At 48.2% G+C, this 11,605-nt stretch overlaps 1 protein-coding gene across 1 annotated transcript; it reads left to right on the top strand.

The window, feature by feature from the left end:
• The first annotated feature begins 3,993 nt into the window (after positions 1-3,993).
• Positions 3,994-7,721, top strand: GCC1 (GRIP and coiled-coil domain containing 1). Its single transcript, XM_006859346.1, has 2 exons — positions 3,994-5,275; positions 6,215-7,721. Exons 1-2 carry the CDS (start codon positions 4,244-4,246, stop codon positions 7,508-7,510), a joined length of 2,328 nt encoding a protein of 775 aa, XP_006859408.1. The 5' UTR covers positions 3,994-4,243; the 3' UTR covers positions 7,511-7,721.
• Positions 7,722-11,605: the final 3,884 nt, after the last annotated feature.

The raw sequence follows: 11,605 nt of genomic DNA, 5'->3' as shown, positions 1-11,605 counted from the left end.
ACACACACACACATACATATAATACACATAGTGTGTATTGGAAACAAACATAGGAGGAGATTTCCTGGTTTGCCAAAACATATAACACACATATTATTTGCATAAAATTACGGTAGATCAACTCTCTGGCCCTATGTTATAATTTAGTCTCCAAGGACCTTGATGACCTTTCCCTCCACAAAACCTTACACTGCTTCATTATACTGATGACCTTATACTGATTGGATCTCCAAAGGAAGCTCTCTTTGAGACTGTGATCACATGTGAGTTTTTCGTCCTTTCACTAGAAAAAGTGATGAAAGAATGGGGTGAGTTTAAGGCTTAAGAATCACTAAAAGACCTGAAAGTTTCCACTTGTGTCCTGAAAGAATATTTTCTTTTTGGGGTGGGGTGGGGTAGGAGTTAGAGGTAGGTGTATGGCTTGGTCTAGGCTACTTTTAGGGTTTCATGTAGTATTAGGATTATGGTTTGGATTTTGGTTAGTGTTGGGGTAGCAGCTTGGCTAGGGCTAGGAGTAAGTTTTGATCTTGTTTTAGGGTTACAGTTACCCTTATTTTTATTCATTTATTTATCTTCCTTAAATCTATTTGATTTCCTCTTCATCTGGAAATTCTGTAACTACAATATTCCCTCCTTTTACTCTGAATTGTTGCTGTTTTTGTTGTAAATTGATAACTCTGGTTCACTATTTTCAGTCTTGTGCTACTGTAGGATAAGCAGTGGACTGCTAACTTCAAGTTTGGTTGTTCAAACCTACTAGCTGCTCCTCAGAAACCCTATATAGTATCACTATGAATCAAAAGTAACTTAATGGTACTTAACAAAATATTTGTTTTACTTTGGGTACTTCTATATCTGGGTTGAGTTCTGGGTGATGTTGTCATGAATTTAATCTCAGATTGTTGTCTGCTATTGTTGAATTTCTGTCTAAAGAACTCCCTATAGCATTTTTTATAAGGTTCATCTAATTTTTCCAGATTCTTTTAATTTATGTTTATCTGGAACTATCCCAATTTCATTGTCATATTTGAGGGACAATTTCAGATGTGATTGTTGATTTGGTAACATTTTCTTTCAGAGTTTTATGTATGTCATCCCACTGCCTTCTTGTCTACATAGTTTCTGCTGAGAAGTCAGTTTAGTCTTATTAGTTCTCCTTTGTAGGTAACTTGTAATTTTCCCTGAGCTGCTCTCAGGATTCTTTCCTTGCCTTTGGCTTTGGAGGGTTTGATTATGTCTTGGTGATTTTCTTTTGGGGTCTTTACACTTTGGATTTCACTCAGCTTCTTGATTGCATACCTTCTCATCTTTGATGATGTTAGAGAAATTTTCCTCAAACAACTCTGACAATTTTCTTTGGTTTTTTTTTTTTTTTTTTTGGTCTCTCTTTGGGATTGTGATCACATGTGTGATCACATGTGAGTTATTCCTCTTGACGGTGTCCCACGACATTTTTTTTTTGTTATTGTATTGGTTGTTCCTCTAGCAGATGCACATTGAGAAATTTGTCTTTGAGACATTGCGGTGTCGTTGTATTTATATTCAATTGATGGTTGTATGTTAGTGTGTTCTCAAGCACTCATGTGCAGTTTTTGTGTAAGGTCACTGTTTGTGTAAGGTTGTTCAGGGTGGGCTTGTCTGATGTTGGCTGCTGATTACTATTGATCAGGTGGTACAGGAGTGGGTCATGGCACTTGCCCAGTCAGTGGAGTCCCAAGGGGTACACATATGGCTGGGCCTTACAGGCACAATTGCTCTCTCCCCAAAACAGATCACAACAATAAAAGATCTGATGAGGTGAAATTCACATGCCTCCAGATGAGGGGGTGCTACATCGGATGCCTGACCCCAGGCAGAGCAGAAGTTGTGCAGGAGTGGTTGCCACTGGCTGCCAGGCAGGTACCAGCAGGGGTTGACATTGGCCCTCACCACTAGGAGGACATGGGGAACAAAGGAAAACTGTACCCATCTCCTTCACCCCCTTCTGCCAAACTCCAGTGTACATCTTTTGCCTCTCGGCCACTGTGGTGATCAAAGGCTTCTGGAAAAAGTTTCAGATGAACTTGATGCACCAGGCCAGCTGACAGCCCACCTGACTCTCTCCTCTCTGCTCAACTTCCTTTCCCAGTTGGCTTTTAGTCCATCTCTATCTTTTCCTCTGAAGGATAGGGTTCTAGAATCTCCATCTGTATCTGTTTCACTTGGTGGAATATGCCTTTGTCTGCTCAGCCTACTCTGCCATCTTGCCCCAGAAGTCAGTACTTGCTTTTTCATGCCTGGCTCCTCACTAGATTGTGAGCTCCTAGAGGGAAGGATCATTCATGTCTTTTTCTGACACAGCACTGACAATGTTAAGAATAATCAAACTGATCTAAATAGGATTCCTGAATTCATTGTGTGCCCTTAGGCATGTCACTTAACCTCTCTCTGTGCTTCACACTCCATCTATAAAATAATAAGATCACTCCCTAAACTGAATTACTCTACAGATAAACACATTTTTTTTGTGGTTCCTGGCATATGGTGGTGGTTATGTGCCATGGAGTTGGTTCGGACTCATAGCAACCCTGTACTGGGTTTCTGAGGCTGTAAATCTTTATGGGAGCAGAAAGCCTCATCTTTCTCCTATGGAATAGCTGGCAGTTTAAAACTGTTGACTTTAAGGTTCACAGCCCAATTCGTAACCACTACACTACTAGAGCTCCTTGCATATAGTTGGATGGAAATTGTGGCTATAGCATACCCTCTATAAGTATCTGTTCAATCAATTTAATAGAATTTCAGAAGGATGCTAACAATTATTATGCTACATTGTTGTTGTTTTTTTAAGTGCCATGGAGTTGTTCCTATTCATAGTGACCCTGTACAGGGTTTCTGAGAAACAGCTGGTGGGTTAGAACCATCAACCTTGCGATTAGCAGTCCAGTGCTGATCCTACAGCTTCACACAGGAGTCCTTATGCTACATTGTTGTTGTTGTTAAGTGCTGTCAAGTTGATTCCAACCCATAGCAACCCTGTATAGGGTTTCCAAGGAGCAGCTGATGAGCTTGAACCACCAACCTTACAGCTGGGAAGACTTTGCAGTCTAATGCATTAACCCACAGCGCCACAACAGGACTCCGTATGGCATTTATAATATTCTTCTTATGCTACATAGAAGAATATTATAAGTGCCATGGACAGTCAGAAGAACAAACAAATCCATGTTGGAAGAAGTACAGCCAGAGTGCTCCTTAATGGAAGCCAGGATGGTGAGACTTCGTCTCTCATACTTTTAACATATTGTCAAGAGGGACCCGTCCAGGGAGATGGACATCATGCTTGGTAAAGTAGACTGTCAGTGAAAAAGAGGAAGGCTCCCAATGAGATAAATAGGCACAGTGGCAGCAGCAGTGGGTCTAAGTGTATCAACAATTGTGAGGATGGCATAGGAACGGGCAGTGTTTTGTTGGGCATAGGGACGCTATGAGCTGGAGCCAACTCAATGGCACCTAAAAAAACAACATGCCTAGTAGGTGCCAAGCACTGTGCTAGAAAGGGTTGAAATTGTGTTCTTAAAGGCAGTCTAATTGTTGCATTTTAGGGACGTAAATGCAACAAGGGTGGGAGTGCATCGCCCACCCCTGTGTTTTGTAAGAACGCAGTGCGACGTCGCCCCCAAGGACAAACTCAGTTGTCCTGACCTCAGGAAAGCAACCAAGATTCCTGAGTCCTTTCCTCAATTAGCTCAGTTCTTCCCAAACCAGTCCAAGGTTCCGACTTCCACTGGGCCCGCAGCAGACCACGCCTCCTGCTGACTGGAGCCGACCCGCCCACCTAGTACCTACTGGAGGCGGAGCCTGCGACGGCGTGCTGTCGTCACTTCCTCGCGGATCCGGATGCGCCGTTGGGGGCCGGCCGCTGTAGTTAGGAGTCGTGATGGAGCTACGCTCAAAGTAAACCTTGACCGAGCGGGGTACGCCGGGCAGGCTGTTGACCGGGGCGGGGAGCCGGGCAAGTGCACAGCTCTCGAGCCGGCGTCGCCCCACCTCCGGGCTAAGACCCGCCCCGCTCTCTCGGCCGGCTACCGGGCGGGTTTTCTGCTCGGCTGCCCCGTCGCCCCTTATCCGATCCGGAACTGCTGGGAGAAGCGGCTGCGCGTCCCGGCCACCCTCTCCCGGTCGCCTGCCACCCCCACCACTTCCTCGCGGCCCTCCCCAGGCTGCCCGAAAGCTGACGTGGAACAACAAGCTCGGCACTCCGATGGAGAAGTTCGGGATGAATTTCGGAGGCGGCCCGAGCAAGAAGGACCTGCTGGAGACCATCGAGACTCAGAAGAAGCAGCTCTTGCAGTACCAGACACGGCTCAAGGACGTGGTCCGCGCCTATAAAAGCCTACTCAAGGAGAAAGAGGCGCTGGAGGCCAGCATCAAGGTACTGTCCGTGTCCCACGAGGCGGATGTGGGCCTCACAGGTGTCCAGGCTCCATCCCTCACCTTTCCCGACTCCGTTGATGACCGATGCTCCACTCACAGTGGGGATAGCACCGGGACCGCCACCAGCATGGATACTGCAGCCAGTCTCACCAGCACCAAGGGTGAGTTTGGGATAGAGGATGACAGACCGGCCCGTGGACCACTATCTCCGAAGTCCGAGGAGGCCAGCGGGTCGGAGAGTGGCGTTAGTAGCAGCAGTGGGGATGGTCTGTCCGGGGGCGGGGAGGCGGACAAACGACTGCACCAGCTGAAGACTCAGTTGGCCACTTTGACTAGCTCTTTGGCGACAGTCACCCAGGAGAAATCCCGCATGGAGGCTTCTTACCAGGCTGACAAGAAGAAGATGAAACAGGACTTAGAGGATGCCAGTAAGAAGGCCGAGGAGGAGCGGGGCCGCCTGGAGGGGGAATTGAAGGGACTGCAGGAACACATGGCCGAAACCAAAGCCAGACTTATCACGCAGCAGCATGACCGCGCCCAAGAGCAGAGTGACCATGCCTTGATGTTGCGGGAGCTCCAGAAGCTGCTGCAGGAGGAGAGGACCCAGCGTCAGGACCTGGAGCTCCGGCTGGAAGAGACACGAGAAGCCCTGGCCGGACGGACCTATGCCGCCGGCCAGATGGAAGGGTTTGAACTACAGACCAAGCAGCTGACCCAGGAGGTGGAGGAGCTGAAGGGTGAGCTGCAGGCTCTTCGAAATGAGAAGAACCAGACTGACCCACGGCTGCAGGACCTTCAGGAAGAGGCTGCCGGCCTTAAAAACCATTTCCAGGCCCAGTTGCAGCAGGAAATCAGGAAGGTAATTTTCCTCATTTTGTTCAGAAGTTAGTAACTTCACCCAGAATGAAATGGTTTTCCTCTAGGGGGAGTTAGCTCTAAGTGGCTGCACTGGCATTTTTGAGGCTCCTCTGAAAGTTCTCAGTGAGGCCTAGGAAATCCTGCTCTGTGTGGTGATGACAGTCTCCTCAGAGCGTGCTTCCAACAGGATGTGGAATCGGAGTGTGGGCTGGGTAGAAGCCAGACAGCTCTGGGCCAATGGGCATTGGCACCTTACCAACTGGGCTCTGTGCAGTAGTGTAGTGGCAGCTGCACAGTGAAGGGTTGTAGTGGGGCCATGTTTGTAGGGGGCAAAGGGGACTTTTTCAGAAGAAACAGCTTCTTGTCGTTTTCAGGCAGGATGTGCCCATTCTGGAAAGGTGTACTTTTCACAGTATACCTTTTCAGTGTGGTGCTAGAGTTAGCTCTGTTTTGAACCTCCAGAAATATTGGAAGAGAAAAATTTTTTAAAAGAAGTCATGTGATTTCTAAACTGGAGACCTCTCTTAGTGGAGGGGTTACGAATCGGGCTGCTAATCTGACGGTCAGCAGTTCGAAACTACCAGCTGTTCCTCAGGAGAAAGATGAAGCTTTCTGCTCCCGTAAAGATGTACAGCTTTGGAAACACTGTACAGGGTCACTATGGGTCACAACTGACTCCACAGCACATAACAACAACATGATAAATAAATAAATAAAGGTAAGGCTTTATATGTGAGCTAGATGCATGCTAGGAGAAAGTGGAAGCGGTAACAGTAGCAAATATCCCGTGTGTCTGGGAACGTTGTTAGTTCCTGAATCCTCAGAAAAAGTAGCCAGCTTCCGTTCTTGCCTGCCATCCCAACCCCGTGACCCATTTGTTCTTGGCTCAAGGGCCTGTGGCTCTCCTGGGTGCATTTCTGTGTGTTGCCTTGTTTTGCAGACAACCCTTGCTGAGGAACAACTCCGGCAGCAGTCTCAGGTGGAAGAGCAGAGGGTGGCAGCCTTGGAGAACCAAATATCCGAGGTGTCTGAACTTCTGGGCACCTATGAGAAGGCCAAGCAAAAGGACCAGCTGGCCATCCAGAAGCTGAAGGAGCGCATTCTGCAGCTGGACCTGGAGAACAAGACGCTGGCTCTTGCAGCCTCCAGCCGCTCTCCTCTAGACAGCCATGGTGAGGAGTCCAGTCTAGATGTCAACATCCTGAAGGACAAGATGGAGAAGCTGAAGAGGCTGTTGCAAGTGGCAGCCAGGAAAAGCCAGGTGACCCTGGATGTGGAAAAGCTCTGCGACCCAGAGGTAATGCCCAGCTCGGAGACCGCTGACGGTGAGAAGGCCACTGCGCTCTACTACCAGCAGGAGCTGAAGCAGCTGAAGGAGGAGTTTGAGAGGTACAAGATGAGAGCCCAAGTGGTTCTCAAGAGCAAGAGCACCAAAGATGGCAACCTGTCCAAGGAGCTGGAGGCGGCCCAGGAGCAGCTGGCAGAGCTGAAGGAGAAGTACATCTCCCTGCGGCTGTCCTGTGAGGAGCTGGAGCAACAGCACCGGCAGGAGGCCGACGACTGGAAGCAGGAGCTGGCTCACCTGCAGCAGCTGCACCGGCAGGAGCTGGAGCGCAGCCAGCTGGACTTCAGGGACCGCACGCACAAGCTGGAGGAGGAGCTACACAAGCAGCGCGACCGGGCCCTGGCCGTGCTGGCCGAGAAGGACCTGGAGCTGGAGCAGCTGCGTTCGGTGGCCCTGTCCTCTGGCCTGCCAGGACGCAGAAGCCCCGTGGGAGCCGGGGGACCTGGGGACCCGGCGGATACATCATCCCCGGACAGCCTGACGCAAGCCCTGCACCTTGCGGCAGCCAATGAGCCCACTTTCTTCTTGTACGCTGAGCAGCTGGCCCGTAAGGAGGTGGAGGTCACCTCACTGCGGAAGCAGAAACACAGGCTGGAAGCTGAGGTGCACCAGCTGCAGGACCGGCTGCTGGAGGAGGGGGAACGGCACCGAGAGGAGGTCGGAGCTCTGCAGAACCACATTGCAAAGAACCTCAGGGACCAGAGCCGGGAAGGAGCTAACCTGGAGTACCTCAAAAACATCATCTACCGCTTCCTGACCTTGCCAGACGCGCTGGGTCGTCAACAGACGCTCACAGCCATACTGACCATCTTGCACTTTAGTCCCGAGGAGAAACAAGCAATCATGCGGCTTCCGGGCAGCGGTAGCTGGTGGCCTTCCAGCAAGAGATGATGCTGTTTTCACTGACCCCTAAGATTTCTGTGCCTCTGTAATGTGGGGAGGAGTGGGCTCTGGCTTCCATGGCCGCTTCCCTCTCTCTAACATTTCCTTTCACTGTGTTGAGCTTGGAGGAGTCTCCAGTGTGGGATGGGATTTTCTGCCAAACGCCATTAATTCTTGGGCCCTGGGATATGGAAAGTGTTGGGACAGCATCTTCTAGTGGCACTTTGGGTGTGTGTGTGTGTGTGAGGTGTGTGTGTGGAGAGAGGCTAGGACATGGGTGCATAAGTTTGGGGGAAAGTGGTGAGAATCTTTTAAATCCATTTTTTGTTTGACTATTATGCTCCACGCTCAAAGCTGGGAGTAGATGTGACCCTGAAGAGAGTTCAGTCAACTCATTTCTACATAATGGTCTTGAGGTTATGAGGTGCTCACCCAGGGCACAGTGACTTCACCTCATCAGTCTGCGTCTGGCCCACTGCTGCCCCAGTTCTCTGGGGAAGTCATCGAGGCTGGACAGGGACCAGCAAGTGACAGATTGTCCACTAGTCCTAAGAGCTAAGTAATGAAGTTGGTTCTAGTTAGGGCTTGGGTCAACCAAAACAATCTAGACCAAACGCGTAACTTACAACTGACCAAGAGAGGGCTCTGTGTACCATGTTGATCTTAGAGCTTTTCCGAGTGACCTACTTTTTGCCTGGATAGGGTTAAACAAGTCCTTTCATACTTGCCGGCACCTTAACTTGGATGCCTAAGATTGGCCTGAACTTGTAAATGACGTTGTTATCTTTTCTTCAACGTGGAACTTTTCACCAAGAAACAAACTCTTATCTTCCAGAGAGGAGTCAGGTCAGTAAGCTCCACTCCTGCCCAGAGACAAGGTAGGAGCTCAAAGGTTTGCTCCTGGCTCTGCCTGCGTTTGTCAGGACATGGAAGGAGGAGACAGGTTTGCTGCAGAAGATCCCAAGAAATTGCTGTGGCCCGCTCAGGAAAGCACTGCGAGTCCAGCTGAGACTGGCCCAGGGGACTTCATGTCCCATGGCCAGCATTCTGGCTACATCTCCAAGTCCTTGACACCAGGGTGTTTCTGGTTGACTATGACCAGGGTATTTTGACCTCACCTTCAGAGAGGTGTTTTAAATCTGTAATCCTTTCCCCACAGGAGTTGTGTCCCACAATCAAAGGATAGATTCATTCTTAAGACAAGGTGGCTTGTTATCTAGAATGCCTGGAAAGGAAGGACTCAGGGACTCGGGTTCAAACAGTATCAGTGCCCCACCCTCTTCTCTGCCCTTGCTAGAGGTCTTTGGACCTTAAAGGCCAAGGCTTTGCCACTAACTGGACTAATAACTGCCTGTTGTTTTATCAGTGAGCTCTGTTTTGTGAGGGTTTGGAGTATAGGCTAGGTGACCTGAAGTGTCTCCCACCATTGAAGGGACTTTGTGGAACAGAAGTGATGCTCAGATGGTGAAAACATAAACCCTGGAATCATTAAACCTCAGTGACTTGACCTGTGTCTCTTGTTAATGGTATTAACACCTCGACACAAAGAGTTTAAATGTAGCTGGTGAGTGAAAGGGATGGAAACCGTATTTCCTTCTTAAATGAGGAGCTAGAGTCCAGGGAGGAAAAGGGCTGCAACTGCCTCAACGCACAGCCCACCTGTCTTTACCTGGCATCATGTGCTTCTATGTAGGCCTCTACACTGGGAAAAACTGCCTCATGGGTTTAGTGAGTGGGCTCGAAACTTCCACAGTGACCACTTCAGACTCTGGAAGTAATCTCTTTCTGAATACTCGGTTATGCCCTCAGGACTCATGGTATCTGAAGAGCCTTCCAGAACAAGATAAACAAAATATTAATACTAATAGACTCAATTTCTTAATTTGAGATCCCTAAATGTAGGCCATCTTGCGATTGTTGCCATTGGGGGCAAAATAGAAAGATTGTAGTCACAGGACTGACAATTCTTGTGGTTTTGACTTTTGGGAAGGCAACAAACAGGCAAAGAGCCAATCAATTCCTCATGAATAATTTCAGGTATCTGGTGGTACTTATGACTCTAAATGCTCCCAACTGAAATGACAGGCTGGGTCCCTCCCTCCCCTTCCAGACACTTGGGAGTCTAGAAACAGATAACACATGCACAAACTTATTGTCCCCACCCCACTCCCCATGCCAATTAGGTTTTTAGTATTTGCCTGGTTTGTCTGTGATAGATAACTCAAGAAAGGAAAAGAGAAAATAATAGTAGACTTGAGACAAGAAACAAAAATAAAATTTTCCTGGGGCTCTGATCCCAGAGTTTCAGACTATAAGGTATGCCAATAAGGTAATGAGCCTGAGCCTTATTTATGCAACTGTTGTTACACACAGGTGAGCGGTTTCCACGTCAGGTAGAAGAGATGGAGGGTGGATGCAGCAGGAGGACAGTCTGACCACTCAACTTTAAGGGTTTTCTCCTCTCCCTTTTTTCCTCTTGTTTTGTACCTCCTGTTGTTGTTGTTGTTGTTAAGTGCCTTCGAGTCGGTTCCGACCCATAGCGACCCTGTACAGGGTTTCCGAGGGTGTAAATCTTTACGGGAGTAGAAAGCCTCATCTTTCTCCCGCGGAGCGGCTGGTAGTTTCGAACCACTGACCTTAAGGTTCGCAGCCCGATTCTGGGGAATAAACACTCCTCTCATGCCATGTCCTTGATTTAAGTCTCCGTCTGCTATCCAGAACTCTCAGGCTCTCAGGCCATGAGAAGCGGCTCTTGCAGAACGTTAGTTCTTGTGGAATGTGTTAGCCACTTAGAGCCACCTAGTGCTCATATTATAAAGCATTCTTCAAGGTGCTGTTTATTCTCCCATTTTACAGATGAGGAAACAAGCAGAGATGCTAAATTTGCCCACGATCTTCTAACTATCAGATATGAGAAACAGGCCTGACTGATCCAAGCTTAATTAACGGGAGTATGCTCTTGCCTTCTCAGTTGAGGACCTGGGCCTGAAACATCCACAATGGCTACTTGAAACAGGGGAAGTAATCTGTTTCAGAATGCTCGGTTCAACCATCAGGACTCATGGTATCATCGAAGACTGGGGCTGGACTGGAGAGACAGCATCGTTCAGGGACTAGTTTCCATTTCTAGGCTGAACTGGGCTGGTTCAAATGGAGAGGAAGTCTCCAGTTGTAAATTGCAGTTATTCAAGGGTCGACCAGGCTCTGTCCCACAGTCTACATTACTACTCACTTTAACACTTGGATCATTCTAGTAAAATAAGGACTGGGTGCCACCTGTTGCTGCAGTGTGTTTCAGCATAACCTTGGGCAAAACTAGGAAACCACTTTGAGAACTGGAACTAGAACCCTAAAGAATGGGCCATTTTGCCCAATCTTCAACCCCCCTGGGTACCTCCTTCCACTTTGCTTTCCCACCTCTCAAAGGGAGCCTGTTAAGTGCAGTGACCCTCCAACTCATAGTGACCCTGTGTAGAGTTTCTGAGGAGCAGCTGGTGAGTTTGAACCACCAACCTTGCAGTTCATACAATCTTGCCATCTGGTGCTTATACTACAGTGCCTGATACCTAAGATTAATAGATTTTTTTTAGTGCAAGGAACTAAATGGCAGACATTTCTGGGTTGAAATCCTAGCCCAACCACATGACAGCTGTGTGACCTTGGTAAGTTACATAACCTCTCTGAATTTCATTTTCTTATAATGGGGGTCATAATGTTAATCCTGGTGAGGTGCTGTGGGATAAAGCACAAGACTGCAAGATGGGTTTGAACCACAAGATCGACATTTCATAACCACACTTAACAACAATGTTCATTTCAGCATTATGTCTTCAGATTAAAGGAAAAAGTCCATAAAAAAGCCAGCACAGCACTGGAGCAAAGTATGCACTGAACCACATTAGATCCTTTTTCTCCCAAGAATGTGAAGTGGCAGAACTGGCAGTCGTCTGGATTTAAACCTGCTTCTTAACGACAAATGTTGCTATATGCAGAAGGCATTTATCAAGTGCCTATGATGAGGCAGATCGCTAGCATTTCCCTTACGTCCTTTTACTTTTCATGACAATCCTGTGAAGCAGGACTTGTGGTTTTTTTAAAGAAGAG

This window comes from Chrysochloris asiatica, unplaced genomic scaffold (assembly GCF_000296735.1).
Source record: "Chrysochloris asiatica unplaced genomic scaffold, ChrAsi1.0 scaffold00032, whole genome shotgun sequence".
NCBI lineage: Eukaryota > Metazoa > Chordata > Mammalia > Afrosoricida > Chrysochloridae > Chrysochloris > Chrysochloris asiatica.
This window is presented reverse-complemented; position numbering and strand designations above follow the sequence as displayed.

Excerpts from the sequence above, each read along its gene's own strand:
- GCC1 (XM_006859346.1), top strand. The coding sequence starts at position 4,244 with ATGGAGAAGTTCGGGATGAATTTCGGAGGCGGCCCGAGCAAGAAGGAC. Across the intron at positions 5,276-6,214 it reads TGCAGCAGGAAATCAGGAAG|ACAACCCTTGCTGAGGAACA; the intron begins GTAATTTTCCTC and ends CTTGTTTTGCAG.